General features: G+C 44.3%; 1 protein-coding gene across 1 annotated transcript in view; it reads right to left on the minus strand.

Annotated features, from left to right (window-relative positions):
- Positions 1-22,652, minus strand: part of LOC134456947 (protein kinase C and casein kinase substrate in neurons protein 1-like) — a 64,655-nt gene that overhangs the window by 27,898 nt on the left and 14,105 nt on the right. Inside the window, exons 2-4 of the mRNA XM_063208621.1 lie at positions 20,064-20,193; positions 6,843-6,999; positions 2,882-3,117 (exon numbers count right to left, since the gene is read on the minus strand). Coding sequence (XP_063064691.1) covers positions 2,882-3,117; positions 6,843-6,999; positions 20,064-20,126 — 456 coding nt within the window. The 5' untranslated portion in view covers positions 20,127-20,193. The remainder of the gene's footprint in view (positions 1-2,881; positions 3,118-6,842; positions 7,000-20,063; positions 20,194-22,652) is intronic.

Raw genomic sequence — 22,652 nt, forward strand, 5'->3', positions numbered from 1 at the left:
CTGTTTTAAGTTATGACATGGGCGCCAGCTAGGCAACAATAAGACTGCCTTTACCTTTCCAAAAATGAATACAAATCAGTAACCAACACATTAGAAATAACTCAGATATATATATAGACAGATGTAGTGCACAGGGGGTAACGCTGCTATCTCACTCCGGAGGAGGCAGAGGCAGTCCGCTACGATATAGTATATTTATAAAATAGGCTATGAAATGGCCTAATGATAAAAAACTGAACTAAAATGAAAAATTAATTTAAAAAGACGCACGCACGCACTTTCTACACGGTTCGATTTTTGTTTTCATTGCATTGTGGTGGTAGGCACACAAGTTTGATAAAATATAAAAAATAATAGGCTAATAAAATAGGCAGACTAAACTAAACATCTGCCCAGTTAAACGAAAGGTCTGCATGGGTTGAACGTAACGTCCTTAGGTCTTCGACGAAAAATCCTCAGGTACTGCACGAAACGCCCCATGCCTTCTACTAATGGTCCAACGTTTTGTTCAAATGGTCCCCTCTCAACAATTCATTACACGAATCGTCTCGAATTCTACAGAAAGCATACAATGTCAAATTAATGTTCAATATTGGCACGTGTGCAAAACATCAGCACAATAACTATTTCAGTATCGATTCAGAGTACCATACACTGCACTTGTGCTGCTACTGTAACATTTGGCACCATTGGTCTCCTTCCATGTCGTTGTCAATGAGCAACTCTGTTCACTGTGGAGCAGAAAAGACAGTCCAGCCTTTTGTTCTTTTGGATGGAGGTTCACTTCGCACAGCACAGCAAGTGGGAGACGAGACGGTATGAGGGTGTCTTTTATCTCCCTCCCGCCGGGCCGGTTCACCTTGGAGTTAATGCCTCTCTCCATGACTCACTCCATTCAGTGAATCCAGTAGGAAGTGCCAAAGTTGGGCCTATCGGCTCATCAGCTTAGCAAAACCCAATTAGGCTTGTCTCCAAAGACCAGGCCCGATACGACCGGACCATGCAGCACAGCACCGCAAGTCTGCAAGAGCTCTCTTAGTCACCACCGCGTTTCCCCTGATCAGAACCAAAACAGTAACAGACCCGTGTTCATTATACTGCAGGGGCTATGCGGACAGGAGCCTGCCTGTGGATGTACCTCCATGAACCGCGGTTAAAAACATTACAATTGGGCCAGGAGTGCCATGACTCAGTAGCCTGAGGTGCCATGCTATAAATCCGGGGACCGAAGTTTGTGCTCAGTGGGCTAAGGGACCAGACAACCACACTAGACTTAAACATGCCTCATACATCAATAGATTCTTTTGCTAAATCAGTCGTAAGACTGCATAGTGTTATCACTCCATGTTGGTAAGATCTTCAAGTTATGTGGGTTGTATTTAATGTATGCATGTATGTCTGTATATATAGGCCTGTGTCCTCTGTTTTTTGTCAGTTGTGCAAGAGTCTTGTGATGTGATGTTATGTGTATGTCCTGTCTTAAACGAGTGTTGCTCAGGGACGCAAAAGGAATTCAGTGAAAACTGACAATGAAGTACGATATCATATCGTTATTAATCTAGGGACCTGGGTTCGAGTTCAACCTGAGGCCATTTCCCAATCCTCCACCATGTCTCTCTCTCTCCCACTCATTTCCCGTCATCCTCTCACACCGTCTTATCCAAATGAAGGCACAATAGCCCAAACATCTTTTACAAAACACTGCAATTAAAAGCTGGTACGGCCTCAACGTAGTTGTCGAGCCACTTCATTTCTCAAGGAAAACAGCGAAACACTAATGTACTTAACCTGTGCTTATATTGGTGCTTAGAACCACAATGATCAGTTTCAACAAGCAATCAAACCACCAACCTCACTCTGCCTCCGGCATGTTACGCAACTCTATGCAGGGCTGGTATGGGGGAGAAATATGGCCCGGGCACTTTTGGCTTAAAGGGGCCCCTCATAATTAGCAGTGCATAACTGACTCACCGGTGGGCCCTGCACCCTCGTGGGCCCCTCTTTTCAGAAATGTAAAAAAATTATAAAAAACATTTACATTTCTGAAAAGAGGGGCCCACGAGGGTGCGGCGCCCACCGGGAAATGCCTGCTATGCCAGATGGCCTGTCCAGCCCTGACTCTATGTGTCCATGCCAGAAGAGGAAAAGGCATGTGGCATGAAACATCGTGTCTCTTTTTAAACACAAAAAGGTGTAAAAATGTCTGGTCGATACAGACTTAATTCCGCTCATTTATAAAATCCGTACAAAAGTAATTCACAGTTAAACCCTCTGTAATTAACAGCTGTGGTGTGATGTGATTACATGCAGACACACCTGCATTATCTGCACATTAGCAGTACTTGAAGGGGTATGCCACTATTTTGGGGCTTAATACAGTTAAAATAGTTGGCTGGGGTTTATAAAGGTTTTAAAGTGTCTTATTTTTCATGTTAAGCGTTGTCTTGCTTTAAGACAAGTTAAAAGAGGGAGTATGTCGCTAAGCTAGTGAAAGTCAATGGATCCGTGTAGCATTGCTACATGCTACATGGATCCATTGACTTTCACTAGCTTAGCGACATGCTCCGTCTATTACATGAAAGCATGATTGGGTTACATGAAAAATAAGACACTTAACCACCTATATAAACCCTGGCCAACGATTTTAACTGTATTAAGCCCCAAAATAGTGACATACCCCTTTAACAATTATAATAGAATATCCAGGAATGGACTTTCAATTCATAATATAGCTCTAGCTTAGGTGTGGAGGAGGTGGAGAGGGGGGTTTGGTGGGGCAGAACTTTGCCATCCAAGGGCCGCATCTGGCCCCTGGGCCTCCATTTGAATATCCTTGATCTACTGTATGTATGGGAAACGGGACGGTATCCGTCTCACTCACCTCTTTGAACTTTTTGGCCCAGGGCTTCTGGGCCTTCTTGAAGCCCTCGTCGGCCTCTTTGGTCTCTTTGAAGCCGCCGATCATCTGCTTGTGGAAGGCCTCCTTCTGCCAGTTCTTCACCTTCTCAATGTCCTCGTTCAGGAGGCCGTTCTTTACCTCCTGGTGGAGGTCGCCCACTTTCTCCGCCTCCGTCATCACGCCCAGCCAGGCACGCTCCACCGAGCCGTACTGGGGTCCTAAAAGTGGACATATGGTAGAAAAATATAGGAAGTTAGACACCTCAATACCTCAGTTAGGCATGGGTGTCACAGTAGTCGCCAACCAGCCAGGCACACTCTACCGAGTCATACTGGGGTCCTACAAATGAATATGCAAAAACCCCTAACTCCATTTCTGAAGACCTGCGCTTCTAAATTTTTAGAGAACCCTGTTGTTGGTTTGTTTTACATCCATGTACTTGATAATACATATAAATAGTTATATTACATAAATAAATAAAAAATATGCAATTTTGATAGCTTTGTATTGAATAAAAATGAATTAAGATTATTTTCTGAAATGGCACTTAGGGGCTTTTGCATCTGAACTCTTCAAATGGACACAGAGTAGACAACATACAGTAGAAAGTTGGAGACTTCAACCCTCAGTTGGGCATGGGCATCACAGAATAGATACCAGCCAGGTTTGCACCATCGAGCCATACTGTGGCCCAGCAAGCAGATATGGACACATACACACAACATAAAAGAGTTGATTTAAAATATCTTGAGTAGTCATTACTATCAAAAAACACTGAATCACTGAAACCACTGACTTCACAAGGAAAGTTACACTGCTAAAGCCAGACCCACTCCACTGAGCTGGAGGAGTAAGCAGAAGTAACACAGCTCTCAATGAGAGGACAGCCCCTTTCTAACACACACTCAGCGAGTTCACTGACTAGTTGATGATCTTCATGGAACCATAATGGGGCAAAGATAACCAGGTAGATCAGGCAAAGATAACCAGGTAGATCAGGCAAAGATAACCAGGTAGATCAGGCAAAGATAACCAGGTAGATCAGGCAAAGATAACCAGGTAGAGCAGGCAAAGATAACCAGGTAGATCAGGCCCAATCCAAACAGCTGTGTTTGGGCCCTGTAAGTGGACACACAAATAGAACTGGCCTGCACAGACAATTTTGTGCTGTGTATGATCAAAAAAACATGATGTACGATAATTTCAGAGTTGTCATTCAGTTCATTTAGATGCCTTGAAACAACTATTTAGGTCTTGTACGATACTTTCCTCCCAAAAAGCCCCCAAAAACGATAATTTTGAGGCTTTGGTACGATAATTCAGCATTTTCCATCTGGCAACACTGGGCCTGCATCATTGAGACATGTCGGGGTATTTGGGTTTGGACACAGCGGCGTGGAACAGGGGGGGAAAACCCTGACTCATTCTTAGAGCCCAGACCACCTGGGGGGCCCACCGGGGGCCCTCCCATGGAAAATATTTTTCTTCTTTCGTTTTTTTTAAAACATTATTGTAAAAATAATGTCAATACATGTTGGTAATTTATGTAATTCAAATGTTCTCTGGAAATACATCTGTTGAATTGGATAATAGCCTGCAAATAGGCTATATTCTATATCAGACACCCCCATTATCACATCTTGGTTTAGTCCGCCCTCTCTCGGACTTTTGATTGTACAATATGCGGAATCAACACTCACTCACTTCATTATTAGGCATTAAACGCAGCAGCCGGTTAGCAATGAAAGACTTCTAAAACACCAGGCTTTTACAAAAAGAATAGAAAGGCAAGAGAGACAGGTGAATGAAGGAAAGCAACTGCAGCTGATTTCTTGCAAGAAAGGTGAGCCCAAATGTCAAAATTACAGCCTACACAGTAGGATACCTAACTGGTTATCCCATTCCCATTCCGTGTCGCCTTGTTGAGTCAGAGATAGCCGAAGTCAAATGAAAAAAAATCTCATTTTGTTGGCTATCATTGTGATAGAACTCATATTCTCTTTGATATAGGCCTATTCATAACAAGTGTCCCAAAATACCAACATGGGTCGATGTTGGTTCAAATATCCAAATGATAGCAAAGCTATTTGTAAAAATGAATCCCACTCAATTTCAGAAAATGTTACGAACGTGAAGATGCCCCTGTCACAGCAGGTGCAATTGGAGTGAACTTTAGAGAAGGTGAGCTTATTTTAGCTAATATCCTAGTCTTGAAGAAAAGCAGTTTCTCAACCGGGTGCAATGCTGCCCGCCCTGGTCATCAAATTTGCAGATTGATTCTGTCCTCGTAACGATATGAATATTAATCAACGTCATGTTCATCAGTTGCCAATGTCAAGGTGGCGGTGCGAACAACGGTTAGTCTTGAACCTTCATTCTGCTTTTATTTTGCGGTCTCAACACTCTCAATAGGAAAGCTCTGGTTACTTGGGCATGTCTCCGACCATCTGACAACGCCCGTCATAGCTTAAGTGTGGTAAAATAATGACGAGATTTTGACGGGGCACCAGTCTGCGTTTTGAATGCTGCTAACGCCATTCTAATCTGCGCAAAGCGCATGAGATGAGCCTGTTTGCATAGCACAAGAAAAGACAGAGTAGCCTACCTACCTCCGTGCTGAGCTGGTAGCCTATCTGCATTAAGTGCTCATGAAAATCACTACAAGGTAGGCTACTGTGAAATAGTTACTGGTCAATTTAAATCTGAAAGTACGTATATGCAGTAGCCTAATAATTAATGATTTCAAAGAAATAAATAGGCTATAACTAAGTTCGGGTGCCCTGACTTTAAAAGGTTGAGCGACATCAAATCCAAACAGCGATACTTTTGCTCTATTTACTCTGCTTTACAGCAGGTTTTAAGCGACATTTGGAAGTCAGCTTCTGCCAGTAGCCTAGGCACAACTGATTCTCTTTTCCTTGCTCTCCCAAACACTGATACGGGCAAACGTGACGTGCGTGTGGGGCAGTGCAAGTGAACGAATGTGTGCGCGACCGCGTGCATTTCTGTTCAGCGATGCACATTTAAGAAAGTTCAGTTCAACGTCTCGTGTGTCCATAGTGCAGGCATAGTGGAGGAAATAGTAGGCTGGAAGCATTATGAAGAGAGATTTACCAGTACTCTCTCCTCCCCCTCACACCATAGTGATGAAGTGATTCAAAGTCATCCCCATGAATATGATAGCCTACTTTTCATAACTGGTAATGTGAAAGATTAAGACATTTTATATTTTTATTATCCATATTATGTCATATGATTGAAGATGAGGATGATTCAAGTGAAGGAGAGGAAAACATAGAGGGGTATTCAGAGGAAGGCAAAAAGGATGACAATATCAGGAGGTGGGCATGCGCGCGAGGTGGGGGGGGGGGCGGTAGGTTGGGGTGTGTGTAGGGGGGCCCATGGAAGACGTTGTTCCTAGGGCCCCAAATTTGGTGCTACGCCCCTGTTTGGGCATACTACACAAGACAAGTTGGTAAGACAAATGACTGAGCGATATTTTCAGCCTCGGTATTCGGCTTCTGCTCACACTGTACGAGGGAATCGCAGCAGGGTTTAAAAGTTCATATCTCATGACTCATGTCCTTACACACTAGCACTTTATGGGCACTCCGCTACCTTGTATAGAGTACTATACCTCTTTTTCTTTACCCTACTACTGTAAAACAACTGCATTTTTCATTGTATGTTTATGCTGTCATTCCCTGCTATTTGCATACCTCCTTGGTTTTATCTTATCAGGTTGTGAGCTGTATGAGCAGCATACTAAAATATTCCTTGCAAATGGTCACAAAAAAACTGTAGTTAAACTTGTATAAAAGTGGATGCCAAGTGCAATGTAATGTGAATGCAACAAAAACACATTTCCTGAGCATTTCCTTAACCCTTTCTGCACCGAGGAGCAGGGCAACCAAATAAAACAGTAGCCACAAGGAGCACTGACCTTTCTCGATTAGCTGTCTCCATCTCTTTGACCAATCGGTCAGCTGTTGGCTGTACGCCTTCTCGATCTTGGCACGTTCCTGAAGGCAGCCCATGAGGTCATTGCAAAGTCGGTGGCCGTCATCGATCCGTTTGACGACGCGCTTGTAGTTTCCCACCTGGGAGGATAGAGAGAAGAAGGGGGCAGAGGACGATAGCCAGGTTAGAACATAATACTGCTCAGCAGTGAATGTTGTTCTGTCTTGCACTTAACACATTGAATACCGGCGGTGCTCACGGAATTATGTCGTAGAATACCAGCGTTCTAAGCCCTTTTTTACGTTTTTTTGTAGACTCACAGCTTATTATGTGATAGGGCCACTGAAATATGTTATGACTCGTTTGAAAGTGGAGACGCTGCCCTCTTAGTAGGTGAAAACTGTGTGTCTCTACGAGCTTTTATTGCCGAGTAAACCCACGCTAAACCGAAGTGGGTATCCATGGAATTCAGCTACAATCGGATATATTGAGGTTTTTGTGAAGGGTGCGCTTCTTCAGAATGTGACGAGTTTGAAAGGGGATGAGTTGGTTTTAATCACAATTTGGTGCAAGGTTAGCTCTGACACACATCTTCCTGCACGTCAAGACACGCCTCCTGCTCTAAACCACTACGACACCGGCAATCAATGCCCTTCGAAATCCACGTTTTTCACACAGACTGAACACAAGCTCTTTGCACACATGCAGAAGGTCGGACATTTGCTAAAATAGTTCCCGATGACTCCCGAAATAATAGCCCAACATTGACAACAAATCCCAATGATATGATGCTTAGATGTAGCCCATCCGATCCATATGTAGCCATCTATGCTAGCTTCTGGCTTTTCACATACAGGAAGACAGTTCAACATAGGGGTGAATAATCAAATAAACTTATCTGGTTGGCGATCAAACTTCTAAATCGGAGCGCATTACTCCAATTACAATTCGGGTGCCATTTTGATCCAAGGAGCTGGTAAAGGTCTAGGTAGCAAGCCCAGAAAGTTCAAGATACTCCTGGCACGATATACAATGGTCTCTGTGTTTACCTATTGCGTGAAGTCAGACACAATACACGCTACCGATCGTGGGCTACTAGGGAAACAACAACATAGCACGATTCACGAATACGGCAGCACACCTCCTGCTCTGTCACACTACGACACCAGCAATCGATGCCCTTTGAAATCCCCGTTTTTCACGTGGACTGAACACAAACTCTTTGCACACATGCAGAGGGTGAGACATTTGCTAAAATAGCTCCCGATGACTCCCGAAATAATAGCCCAACATTGACAACAAATCCAAATGATATGATGCTTAGATGTAGCCTAGCCCATCCGATCCGAATCATATGCGGTGGCAGATGGACACTCCCAACTGACATCGCTCCCGGACGTGTAGTCCCGGGTGTTTCTATCACTCCCGGACGTGTAGTCCCACCCTGATCGATAGTCTGGCTAGTGGGAGCGAGCCGACAGGGGAGCGTCCTGCGTTGGGAGCGACAATCAGGGAATCATGATATGTAGCCATGCTAGCTTCTGGCTTCTCACATACAGGAAGACACAGAAACTTCTCTTTTTGGCGATCAAAACGTCCAAATCGGAGCGCATTACTGCAATCACATATCGGGTGCCATTTGGATCCAAAGATCTGGTAAAGGTCTAGCAAGTCCAGAAAGTTCAAGATACTCCAGGCACTATGCAATACAATGGTGTTTACCTATTGCGTGAAGTCAGAGACAACACATGCTACAGTGACCGTACTAGGGAAATCAATGCAGGCAGCGCGATAGGCGACATGGGTTGGCATCCAGACATCTTGGTAAGTTAAATTAAAATATCCAAATCATAACACTCAAACATCATAACAATCAAACAACTTTGGACTGCAAATGTTGTCATTTATGTCCATCACAGAGCTACCAAAATCACATATATTGTCCATTGAAGGGTGTAGATTCAAAATATGATATTTAAATGCAAAAACGTATTTTTACGTTTTGGTATACAACGCATGGGCGTGAAAAACGTATAATTACGCCGTCGGTACTCAATGAGTTAAATGGCTGTAGTATTTTTGGTAATGCACAAAGAAGTGACAAACATCATCTTGATTCCTTATAACGGCTTACTTACACAGGTGAGGCATAAATGCAATTTCGTTGTGTGTGCAGTGTGCAGTGAACACTTGTGTGCTGTGGAGTGCTGTGTCACAATGACAATGGAAGTTGGAGTTTCCCGGTTGGGCTTTCGGCTTTCGGCTTATAATGCCTGGCACAGTAGGAGTTATTGATTTGGTATGATGTCTCCTTGACTGCACCATGCAAGGTCCTTGGAAGGTCTGAGCAATTTCCATTTATTCCCCACACTTGATGCTGGATGCTGGATGCTGTGCTGCGCAACACTGGACCTGGCGCTTGGAGCTGCATGACGCAACATTCAGGCTCATGAGATTTAGGACAATTTTATTAAAAACTTGGTATGTTGGAGCTGAATGAACACATTCCAATCCAAGATGAGGGTCTTAGCGTTTATTCATGTGCAACTCATGGCATGTTTTATATGCTTCAGAGGTTGAGATACTTGTCATGGCAGGGGAGAAAAGAAGTAGCTCCTACAATGCACAGTAGAAATTAAGTGAAGAAATTGGCAATAAAATTTAGTTTGAGAGTAGTGACAAAGACGCAGGGCTGTGAAAACACCTCCGCAACTCATCTCTCTTCAACGTATAATGTCATTGTTTAATCATCAGACAAAAAGCGGGACAGGACATTCATACGGTAGTTTTGTGCTGGTTTTATGCGAATAGCACAAATTGTACAGTAGGAAATGTTAAATAATAGGGTGGTGGGTGGTGATAGCAATGGTGCCAATATCTCTCCATGTGCCTTTTTAGGTTCCGTGTAGCACATTATAAGCATTATTCATAGCCTTTAATATCACATTTCATGGGTTAACAGGATACCCAATGCTGTGTCCAAACAATCTTTTGTTTAATAGGAAATACCTTCCCTGAAAAAATATTGAAACATTCAATATTTCTCACCTCTGTATTCTGTTATGGCGTGATCTATTCAGTTATAATAGGGGACGTTTTAGTATTCATAATATACAAAAAGAGAAATGCATTTTCCAGTTCATCAGTCTCATTTCCTTTTTCCTGCTAAGTGGCTCATTGATATGTATACATATCCCTCAGTGTGCACACATGTACACGACCAAGACAGGAAATGCAGGGTACCATGGCAACAGCTAAATGATTCTACATCCCCACAGTGTCATTTACCCGTGTAGCAGTTGAGGCATACACACACACACATACGCACACGCATACGAATATATGCACGCACGCACGCGCAAACGCAGACGCACACACACACAGAGTTGAGGCTTGTGTTTATAGGGTGATTGCAAAATGTGCTGCAATGCTTTTTACAGGCAGTGAAATGAAAAGAGGATCTTATTTCTCTGTAACAATAAAACAGCCCCAAGTCACCTTTTCAGAATACCAACACGCACGAACGCACGCACATACAGACGGACGCACGCAGCACGTGTGAATACACTAAAACAGCCCCAAGTCACCATTTCAGAATACAAACACGCACGCACACACAGACGAACACACGCACGCACACACAGACGCACGCACTCACGCACACAAACACAGACACATGCACGCACACACAGACGCACGCACGCACGCACGCACCCACATACGCACGCAGGCAGCATGCAGCACGTGCAAACACACTGTAGTATAGAGAGTGTGCTAGCGACTGTAGCATTGAGAGTGTGCTAGCGATAGAGTCCTGGTCCACCTTCAGAAAGGATGCACACACACAGAAGCTCCGCCTACTAAAGCCTGCAGGGAGCATGAGCTAATAGTCCATGATGGAGGGAGACGAAGGGGTGGAGGAGAAGAGAGGAGAGGAGAGGTGAAGGAGAGAGGAGAGAGGAGAGACTGAGGGGAGGGGAGGGGAGGAGAGGTGAGGACAGGAGAGACTGAAGGGAGGAGAGGAGAAAGAGGAGGGGTGGAGAAGAGAGGAGAGAGGGAGGAGAGGTTGGAAGAGGAGAAAGGGCAGCGGGGGTGAAGAGAAGAGAAGAGAAGAGAGGAGAAGAGAAGAGAAGAGAAGAGAAGAGAAGAGAAGAGAAGAGAAGAGAAGAGAAGAGAAGAGAAGAGAAGAGAAGAGAAGAGAAGAGAAGAGAAGAGAAGAGAAGAGAAGAGAAGAGAAGAGAAGAGAAGAGAAGAGAAGAGAAGAGAGGATAGCAGAGGAGAGGAGAGGAGAGGAGAGGAGAGGAGAGAAGAGGAGAGGAGAGGAGAGGAGAGGAGAGGAGAAGTGAAGAAGAGAGGGGTGAGGAAAGGGGTAGATGGAAGAAGAGAGGGGTGAGGAAAGGGGTAGATGGAAGAAGAGAGGGGGAAGGAGGAGGAAGAGGACAGAAGTATCAGTGAGAAGAGAGGAACAGGAAGAACTGTAGAGAGAAGAGGAGTGGAGGGGTGGAGAGGAAAGTGGACAGAGAAGGGTAGACGTGGGCGAGAAGAGACGAGGTGGAGAGGAAAAGAGGAGGGTGGAGGGCAGACATGAATGAAGAGAGAAGAGAAGAGAGGAGACAGGAGGGGAGGGGAGGAAGAGAAGAGAGGACATAAGAGCAGTGGGGAGGGGAGGAGAGGAGAGGGGAGGGGAGGGGAGAAGAGAGAAACGAAGAAAGGAGACAGGGGGAGGGGAGGAAGAGAAGAGAGAATAGGAGAGGAGAGAGGTGTAGAGGAAGAGAAGAGCAGAGAGAGGAAGGAAGGGTGGAGCAGAAGAGAAGAGAAGAGAAGAGAAGAGAAGAGAAGACAAGACAAGACAAGACAAGACAAGACAAGACAAGACAAGAGAAGACAAGAGAAGACAAGACAAGAGAAGACAAGACAAGACAAGACAAGACAAGAGAAGAGTGTGGATGCATGGGAGGTGTGGAGAGGAAGAGACGAGAAGAGCAGAGGGGAGGGGAGGAGAGGAAGAAGAGAGGAGAGGAAAAGAAGAAGAGAAAGAAGAGAAAGGAGAGAAGGACGAAGGGAAGGGGATGGGTGGAGAGGACGAGAAAAGGGGAGGAGAGGAGAGGAAGAGAAGAGAGGGGAGGGGAGAGAAGAGAAGAGAGGCGAGAGGAAGAGAAGAGAGGGGAGGGAAGAGAAAGGAAGAGAAAGAGAATAGAAGAGAAGAGAAGAGAAGAGAAGAGAGGAGAGGGGAGGGGAAAGGAAGAGAAGAGAGGGGACGGGAGAGAAAAGAGAGGAGAGGGGAGGGGAGGGGAGAGAAGAGAGGAGAGGGGAGGAGAGGAGAGGAGAGGAGAGGAGAGGAGAGGAGAGGGGAGGGGAGAGAAGAGAAGAGAGGAGAGAGGAGAGAAGAGGGGGTAGGGGAGAGAAGAGAGGAGAGGGGAGGGAGGGGAAGAGAAGAGAGGAGAGAGGAGAGGGGATGGGAAGAGGAGAGAAGAGAGGGAAGAGAAGAGAGGAGAGAGGAGGGGCGGGAGAACAGAGTAGCTCGTGCCTGAGCATGTGGAGTTATGCAATGGCTATGGCGGCTTTGTGTTGTGTGGTGCTGGAACGCATGAGTACTTCAGTGTGTGCATTGCAGTGTGTGTGAGAGAGCTCTTCTTCCGTTAATCCCCTGTATCTCCTGTCCTGTGACGTCACCAGGCACAGAGAGTGAGTGAGAGGTGAGAGAGAGAGAGAGAGAGAGAGAGAGAGAGAGAGAGAGAGAGAGAGAGAGAGAGAGAGAGAGAGAGAGAGACAGAAAGAGACAGAAATACAGACAGAGTCAGACAGTGAGAGGCAGACACACACACACACAGAGTGAGAGATCGAGAGCATCGGTAGGAAAGCAGCGACCTTGATCTTGCGTTTCCGATGGGAAGACCCATCAAAGAGAGAGAGTGAGTGGGGCGGTAAGACAGGTGGTGTGCAGAGTGCAGACAGGTCTGACCGGGACCAAACAACCACTCTGGGCATTTTTGGCTTAATCTGGCCCCATTCATTACATTACACTTAGCCGACGCTTTCCTTTATTCCAAGCGACTTACAACTATTATTTTTCAGGGTATTGGTTACAGTCCCAGGAGCAATGTGGGGTTAGGGGCCTTGCTCAAGGGCACTTCAGCCATGGAGGGAGAGGTCAGGGGGTTTCGAACCGGCAACCCCTAGATTGAAAGACCAACTCTCTAACCACTAGGCCACGACTGAGAAGAGAAGAGAAGAGAAGAGAAGAGAAGAGAAGAGAAGAGAAGAGAAGAGAAGAGAAGAGAAGAGAAGAGAAGAGAAGAGAAGAGAAGGAAAGAGAAGGAAAGAGAAGAGAAGAGAAGAGAAGAGAAGAGAAGAGAAGAGAAGAGACGAGAATAGAAGAGAAGAGAAGAGAAGAGAAGAGAAGAGAAGAGAAGAGAAGAGAAGAGAAGAGAAGAGAAGAGAAGAGAAGAGAAGAGAAGAGAAGAGAAGAGAAGAGAAGAGTGGCTTTGCATTTTTGGCTTAATCTGGCCCCTGTCACATACAGTATATCTCCTGCTAGACTCAGACCAATGTCTATGTTGAAGATGGACCACTGGCCCACCCCCTCGACACTGTGGACTAGTCCCTAAGAAAACAACAACAACAACAACAACAACAACAAATAATAATAATAACTATCGGCCCCTGGGGACTGTCAGCCAGCACTCTGGGAAAATGACCTGTATGTCAGATTAGCGGTGCAGCCCTGTGGGCCGGGCCGGCAAGAGTGGAAAGCAAGGTGGTGTGGAGGCGTGTTACTGTGAGACAGGAGGGGGGTGGGGAGGCACAGGAAATCAAACACGAGGATGCTGCGTGGGACATCAACTACACCACAACCCAAGCGTGGGGCGGCACCCTTGGCCTATTATCTGCTTACATTGGGGCAGCCATGGCTCAATGGCTAGAGCGCTGGTCTTTAGATCAGAGGGTTGCAGGTTCGAATCCCATCCTCACCAGCACCTTCATCCATGGCTGAAGAACCCTTGAACAAGGCACATAACCCCGCATTGCTCCATGGACTGTAACCCAGTACCCTGTACCTACATAACTGTTATTGCTTTGGATGAAAAGAGTCATCTAAGTGTAATGTAATATAATGTAACATCAACTACACCACTACCCACGCCTGGGGCGGCGACATCCTCTGCCTATTATCTGTTTACATCAGTGGTTCTCAACCTATTTTGAACAAACGCTCATTTCACTTCATAAGCCTCCCAATAACCCCTCATCATAAGCTTGCCAACGCCCTCCTTAACAACAAAAAAAGATAAGATAGACTATTGCCCCCCATTCGCAACTGAATGCTTCCCCTTTCGGCTGCCTCCTTCTCAACCCCTCCCCGTCTCTCTCCCAATTTGCTTCCTGTCCACCTCTCACACTGTCCTATCAAATAAAGTGGAAAAATCTTTCAAAAAAAGAGATGTGGTTTGCCAGGCCAGTGGGATTCTCAATAGTTTCACCTGCTCCAGTAACTGGGTGTGTGTCAGTTCATTTGCTATTTTATTTGAGGGCAGATGAAATGTCTAAAGGAAGCAAAGGACAGCACTCTTCAGATTTGTCCGTGTTTATTCGCCCACAAACGTTTCGGGCAGAGCCCTTCTTCTTCTTCTTCAGGCGATCATCGCCATTACACACTGAAGAAGGGCTCTGCCCGAAACGTTCGTCGGCGAATAAACACAGAAAAATCTGAAGAGTGCTGTCCTTTTCTTCCTTCATTCATGTATGGTTTATGTGGGATTCAGCACCCAGTTAAGAACTGTGAGAACCATTAGGCGATAGTGTGAGCGTGTATTCTCTACTTTTTAAGGCAGATGAAATGTCCTCATTGCTTCTCAGCTCTTTTCTCTAATATTTGCACGTACAGTACAGTACATAGCAGGGCTTCCATCCCGTATTGAATCCTATCAATAAGGTGTGCAATGCTGCCAGCCTAACGCATTCCCTAACGCTTTTCCTATAGGCTATTATGTTTTACAATGAAGTGCCATAAACGAGCAAATGGGATGTGTTTCCCTCTCTACCGCCCTCTCATACGAGTTCAGGGATTGCTCTGGCATTGAGAAGTCAGGGGTGCTAACAGGTAGCCTCATAATGCAGACTGATCCGTTGGTGGATGCTGCAGTCATGGGTAAGCGGTTAGGGCGTCAGACTTGTAGCCTAAAGATTGCCAGTTCAACTCCCGACCCACCAGGTTGATGGGGGAGCACAGGGCCGGTTCTAGGCAATTTGGTGCCCTAGGCGAGCACTGATCTTTCCTTTTTGTGGAATTTGACATTGGCATGGTGTGATACATTTGATGGAGCACAGCTAATCCAGTACCATGTGTATGCACTGTACTTAATGCCTATTAAAAATCATTGTCAATGTTAAGTTTAATGCTTTATTTTTCTTAATATTGTAATTCTGTGGGCCTTGGTGCCCCCCAAGACATTTGGCGCCCTCGGCAACCACCTAGTCTGCCTACGCCTAGCGCCGGCCCTGGGGGAGCAATTAACCAGTGCTCTCCCCCATCCTCTTCCATGACTGAGGTACCCTGAGAAAGAATGAAATACTGTCCTGCCGGACACACAGCTTCTTTACTGTAGGTTGGTTGTCGCTTGGGGCTGCCTCCTTGCATGCGTGAGGGATAAATGCAATTTTGTGGAGTGCTGTGTCACAATGACTTAGGGAGTTTCCCAGGTGGGCTTTCATTTTCATTAAAAAGATGATACCACCATTGGCACCAGCTTCAGGGGTTCAACACTGGGGTGTCACGATCGTAGAATTTTAAAACACACTTGAAAAAGCCACAACACAACAGAAGACAAAGATCCATGTTTTCATTATTGGTGAGTTTCTGTAGCCAGGCCTGCCCTCCTAGTGACGCAACACCTTTGCTACCAGTCAGGCCAATAGCAATGCAAGTACTGTCTGAGTTCCCGAAAATAAGGGAACTCCTCCCACTTTGTCAGGAAGCAAACAACCAAAAGCAAGCCAAGGGAGGCGGGTCAACCATGCTGTTTGGGAAATGTTCATTGTTATGCTCTTGGTCAGACCAAGTCTCGAAGAGATTTTAACGTCGATGTTAAGCAGGCTAGAGTTTTTGCCCCTCCAACTTTATCTTTGGTGGAGCAAAAAGGTCTGTGGTCCTGCTTATATGGCGCCAATATGTAATAGCACTATGTGTACACAGTACACAGTACACGCATTAAGTCTTCAGTAATATTGACTACGTTTACATGAGACATTTAATTTGGTATTAACTCCATACAATTCTGAGTAAAGCTTAATTTTGCTTTGAAAACGTCATGTCAACACTTCTTAATTCGGAATCAAATGAAAGATTAAAAGAAAACTCGACTGAACTATTTAATTCGGAATTATTAATTCGGAATTAAAATTGTCATGTAATCGCAGGGATAGTATGACTTGGCCATTGACACTCTGGTAACCGAAAATTTATAACAGGGACAATGTCTTAGTGCATTAAAAACACAGTACATTTTACAGTGTTAAAATTCAACATTTCCACCATAGGGCCAACACTGTGAGTGTTAAAAATGACTCTGTAAGTGTTGAATTAACACTAAGTCTTACTGTGCAGACTGTTGCCATGTAGACCAGGCTGACTAGTAAGAGGTGCAGCAGATGAGGATGTTCCCTTCCCATAAAAGTGTATTTTAAACCAAACAGGATTTAAAGGTACTCTAGCACTGCCCTGCACTGCCTTACGCAACTCAATGATGCTGTATGTGCTGCTAGCTAGACTAATACCTAAAGTGCTCACGTCAGATATGGAGATTTCCAGAATGCGTTCAAAAATGGTACAACTCAACTATTTTCATAGGAGTAAGAGTATGCACATCCCACCTCTCTGAGGCCAGGTGCAGGACAAAGGCGCATCTGATAGTGGAAAAAGTTTGCACACTGTAGCTCCGCTTTGAAATTTATGTCATGCCTGATGAAGACCCTGTTGGGTCGAAATGTATGACCTAAATAAATTTCAAAGCGGAGCTACAGTGTGCGGACTTCTACTTTTTCCACAACTCAACTATTTACCTCTAAGGAGTTCAGGAAATAAGGCGTCCTTTTAAAAATAATGTTTCCTTTAGAAATACAATGTTCCCTAAATAGAGTTTAGGGGCAGAATTAAAATACAGCTGAATCAATACAAATCATTAAGCAGTTGAAGGAATATCTCATCTAACAAAACATGGGTGTCCTTTGGAAATTAAATGTTCCGTCAACAAAGTTCAGAGATACAGTATAAATAAAATACTGTTGAATCAATACTGTATATACAGGGGTTGGACAAAATAATGGAAAAACCTGTCATTTTAGAGTGGGAAGTTTCATGACTCAAGTGAACCAGCCTGTTGGACAATCTTCATTATTTGCACATTTCACCAGTAAAGTGAAGTGTGAAAATTCAATTACCAGGGTAAGAGCACAGTTTTGCTCAAAAAAATGCAATGCACACAACATTATGGGTGACATGTCAGAGTTCAAAAAGGATAATTTTTTGGTGCACCTGTAACTGTTGCATCTTTGACCGAGAGAGCAAGTCTTGGATACCGTGATGTATCACGGTATCCAAGGTAATGTCTGCATACCACCAAGAAGGATGAACCACATCCAACAGGATTAACTGTGGAGGCAAGAGGTAGTTTCTCACTCTAAAATGACAGGTGTTTCCATTATTTTGTCCAACCCCTGTATATACGTATAAAAGCAAATCTTTAAGTCAACAGTGTTTTGCTGAGACAGGTTGCAATAGCATGGAACAAGAGGAATAACATACAGAAGGGTGTATTTTACAGAATAACATCTTCAAAGTGAATTCTGCATCTCCTTGCCAGGTTTTAGTTCATGCTATCGTGTCAACCCCCGGCTGGTGCAGCATGCTGCTACCGCTTACTTAGATTGGAGCTGACGTTATTCATACATCTTTACTGCTCATATACAGTCTGACAATAGTTCAAGTGCTAATTTTATGTACATTTAACAACATTTTGTCTCGGCTGAGATGATGAATTGTTAATTCTACCATGTAGCCATTTAACATAACGCAATTTAGCAATAATAAACAACAGGCCTCCCGAGAGACTAGAGAGACGGCAGCGTTTACTGTTCTACTGTACATCTGCTATCCATTCATTATATTAAATTACATTTGGCAGACACATTTTATCCACCTTATCCACTTGCAAAAGGGAATATAAGTACCTAGATATGTACCAGCATGTGGGGGACAAAGAGATCACAACTATTACAGGAGAGATTTAGTTGAGAGTGGATGTGTGAATAAGATCGTGATTAAGAATGCATGATCATGGGAGCGCTGTGGTGCACTGCTCTAATACGCTGTACCACATTTGTACCACCACCCAGGAAGACCCGGGTTCAAATCTGGCCTGGGTCATATCCCGACCCGACCCTGTCTCTGTCTCCCAATCATATCTTGTCTTCTCTTGACTGCCCTATCTAATGAAAGCACAAAAGACCTAAATTTAAATGTGTTTTTTTCCCCAAAAAAGAATCTACGACCAGCATTATAAATATGTTTACTGTACAATCCTTCTACATATACATGATGTACATACATAGAGAGTACAACACATTTTCCTCTGTACTATCGCCTTGTATTATCACTGACTACAGAATCTCAGACTTGTGCGAAACCTGAAGAACCTCATTTCAGAAAGGTCAAAATGCTTCTAATTCTAATTAGCCAAGGACACTTGCACAACTTGTGGAAGAGTTCGTACCGTTTCTGAAAGCACCCTTGAAGGAGAGAGTCTTATTTTACCTCAGGATGTCTGACTATCTGATTTAATCTTCCAGAGCGTAAATCTGAAGAGGGAAAGTGTTGAATTCAAATAAAGTCGGCATCCTTGTCTGTGTGCACGGCTCTTTATCAAAAGGACCGTTGTGTTATTCAAGGGTCTCCTCTTCTCAGTCCGACTCTGACTGCCCAAAAATTACCTTGTGTTTACGGCCAGGGTATTCATCATCACGGGTGGCTGAAACTCACACAGCCCACAGCTCAATCTTCCCAACAGCAGACACACAAGAAGAATATAACACAAAACAGAACCACTAAACCACAGCACAATTTTGAAGGGTTTAGTGTCAATTCAACTTACGAGTGTGGAATTTGATCTAACACTCTTCTCTTGTGTTTGGTTCAACTCTCTTACGCGCTGAAACAACCCTTTCATCTTTCATGCAGAGCATCTATAATAAGCAAAAATGAGGCAAACATGGTAATAAGAGAGAAAAGTCCGCTTCAACCCAGATTTTTTTTTACTCTCGCTTTTAATCTGGTTATTTGTTTGTCCTGCTCCCAGGTCAGACGTTTGGATGTGTGAGCATTTACTGCTACAAAAATGTTAATAACTATGTCTTAATCTGTTATGTTGGCTTGACTCTTGGTAGCAAAGGTGTTGTTTCGATGTAGTTAAGCTTTTTCAGTAAACAGTGGGATTGCCGGTAATCACATCAGCATGGAAGGAGAATCACTGCGGTGCACACTTCACTGTGCCATGACCTCTTTGCACACATGTTGAAGCATTAGACTGGAGACGGATGCATGTCTCCCAAGGGGCCCAATTGGAGGAAAGAAGGCAACTGCTACATTTTGCCAGCCAGCCAGCGCTGTGCTGTGATGTGCTGCGATGCATACAACTTGATGAAGCCAGCCAGCCAGCGTGCCAGCCAGCCATCCAGCCAGCCGATATTGGATAAATAGAAGCCTTTGTAAGCAGCTTGGCAGAGCCGGATTTCCAAAACAGAACCAGTCTTTATTTCCTAATTGCATGCAGTGGCATCACTCACTAGCTGCCATCAGATATGAAAAAGGGGAAAAGCAACAAAACAAACGACAAACCGCAAGCCTCAAAAAAGACCTCATAAATTGGCAAATGAATAGATAGCAAAAAAACGTCATGTTCTATGTCTGTGTGTGTGTGTGTGTGTGTGTGTGTGTGTGTGTGTGTGTGTGTGTGTGTGTGTGTGTGTGTGTGTGTGTGTGTGTGTGTGTGTGTGTGTGTGTGTGTGTGTGAGCAACAAGTACATGCATGTGTTCATATGTGTGTGACTGTGCGTGTGTGCGTGCCTGCGTGCGTGCGCGCGCGCGTGTGTGTGTGTATGCATGCGTGTGTGCGCATGCATGTGTGTGTGTGTGTGCATGTATTTTCAGTACCTCCCAAAAGCTGTCCATGGTCTCGTCACCAGCAGCAGCAGTTTCATCGTATGAAGTCGACATCTTCCTGGTTGGAGGGGCTCTGGCTGAAGGCTGAAAGGGGCAGAGGGAAGGCCAAATACCTCATGCACTGCAGAGAGAGAGAGAGAGAGAGAGAGAGAGAGAGAGAGAGAGAGAGAGAGAGAGAGAGAGAGAGAGAGAGAGAGAGAGAGGGGACATATTTAAAACCGTATAAATTCACAAAACAACATGAAATATCTGATTCCATCACTGAGTGAGCACAAATCTCTATTATGCCAATGAACATATTCAAAAGCATCAACATTCTTGTAGAAGTGAGAGTGTATGTGTGTGTGAGAGAGGCAGGCAGAGAGAAAGGAGAGAGAGAGAGAGAGAGAGAGAGAGAGAGAGAGAGAGAGAGAGAGAGAGAGAGAGAGAGAGAGAGAGAGAGAGAAAGAAAGACAGAGAGACAGAGAGAGATACAGAGAGTCAGAGAGAGAAAGAGGGAGAAAAAAAGAGGAAGGAGACAGACAAGCAGAAAGGGAGACAGAGAGAGAGAGAGAGACAAAAACACAGACAGAAAGAGAGAGAGAGAGACAGCGACAGAGAGGGTAAAAGTGAGTAAGTGATGAAGAGAGATAACATGACAGAGGAATAAAGCAATAACAGCAGGCTGACATGACATAATGAAGTGCTCAATAAGCCCACACAGCAGTCACTTGAGGGCGTGACACAGCACAGTTGTCGATACACTCATAAAACCACACTTAACAAAACAAACGATAGCCATCACTCTGCAGTAATTCAGTTTTAAGTGTTTTTTTTATAAATCAGAAGCCCAAAGTAATGCAATGTGACAATGTTACCCCCCTCAGGGAATTCGGGCGAGAAAAGAGGGATGACAATCAGAAAAAAGAATGGGGAGAATGAAAGAGAGAGAGAGAGAGAGAGAGAGAGAGAGAGAGAGAGAGAGAGAGAGAGAGAGAGAGAGAGAGAGAGAGAGAGAGACAGAGACAGAGACAGAGAATCAGAAAAAAGAATGAGAGTCAGAAAAAAAGAATGGGGAGAATGAGAGACAGAGAGAGAGAGACAGAGAGAGAGAGAGAGAGAGAGAGAGAGAGAGAGAGAGAGAGAGAGAGAGAGAGAGAGAGAGAGAGAGAGAGAGAGAGAGAGAGAGAGGGAGGCAAGAGTGCTGCCTGCACGGAAATGAGACATGGCTGCAAAGGATGTCTCCAAGCAGAGAGGGAAGCAGCAAGTCAACCTCAGTCCCCAATCAGGATTTACATGTAAAACAGCTAAGTCCCAGAACACACTTTGAATACCATGTGAGTAGAGGTCTCAATAAATGCTTCAGAGTACACTTTAAAATACCATGTGAGTAGAGGCCTCAGTAAATGCTTCTGATCGTTCAACAACAAGTTCAACAGACCTACACCAACACTTCCAAAAAGTAAAGTTGTGGTTTCCAAAGGACATAGTGATATTGGCCAAAGTGACCGAAGGACAGAATAAAAGTGGCATATATGGTAGAGTGTAGGGGTGTAAATAATAATCAAAATGTATCGATATATCGTGATATAATCTGACGATTGAACCGAATCGCATCGTATCGTGGGGCATTCTTAAGTATCGAAAATAAACTAATCGCTGGCCCCTGCCTTATGCCTTCCATAGAAGTGGAAAAGTAATTGAAAAAAAGTCAAATATTTTTTAAGTATCGAAAATAATCTTAATGGCATCGCATCAAATAATAAGATATCAATATTAAATCGTATCGTCATGGAGGCTGTGATTTACACCCCTAGTAGAGTGGCCAAGTAAAAGTGGCATATCTCATCACCAAACACATGGATTCACACATGGAACAGAGAAGGCCCAGGATACACCATGCAGATTACAGGTGTCAGTTTACCCTGTCATGCAGAGCAACTGATATAACCTTCCTGTCACCAAAATGGTAACGACCATGTCTTAACCTGTTACTTAAGACTCTCAGCAATGTCATAGCAATGTCGTTATGATAGTGAATGGGATGGCACTCCCATCTGTATGACAGAGCTACGGCTTTGACTTGTTCAATTCATGACATGATCTCTTCAACTACGATAAAGGGAGTTTTAATATTCATTATAGAAAAAGCTGATACATTTTCTGGTTCATGAGCCTTATTTGCTCTTCACTGCTACATGGCTCATACAGTATGCCCTTTTATATATATTTATATGTATTTTTTAAGGGGCATATTTGCCTTTATTTTGATAGGACAGTATGAGAGGCAACAGGAAGTGAGAGGGAGAGAAAGATGGTGGAGGATTGGCAAATGACCCGGGCCGGAATCAAGCCGCTGGTGTAGTAACCCAGTGGCCTACCGTTAGGCCACGGCAGGACTCAGTATTCATTATTTTTATTTCTCTTGTACACTTTACATTGATCACCAATTTATATCACCAAGTTGAAACGTTAAGTTTAATTTTACTTTTACTTACAAGTTTACATAATTTAGCTTGATAGCTTAGCTAGTTTATTAGCTTTATTTGACAAGTTGTATGTACAGGACAGTTCCAGTACCAGAGTTAGCTAAAAGGCTAA

This window comes from Engraulis encrasicolus, chromosome 10 (genome assembly GCF_034702125.1).
Source record: "Engraulis encrasicolus isolate BLACKSEA-1 chromosome 10, IST_EnEncr_1.0, whole genome shotgun sequence".
NCBI classification, from domain to species: domain Eukaryota; kingdom Metazoa; phylum Chordata; class Actinopteri; order Clupeiformes; family Engraulidae; genus Engraulis; species Engraulis encrasicolus.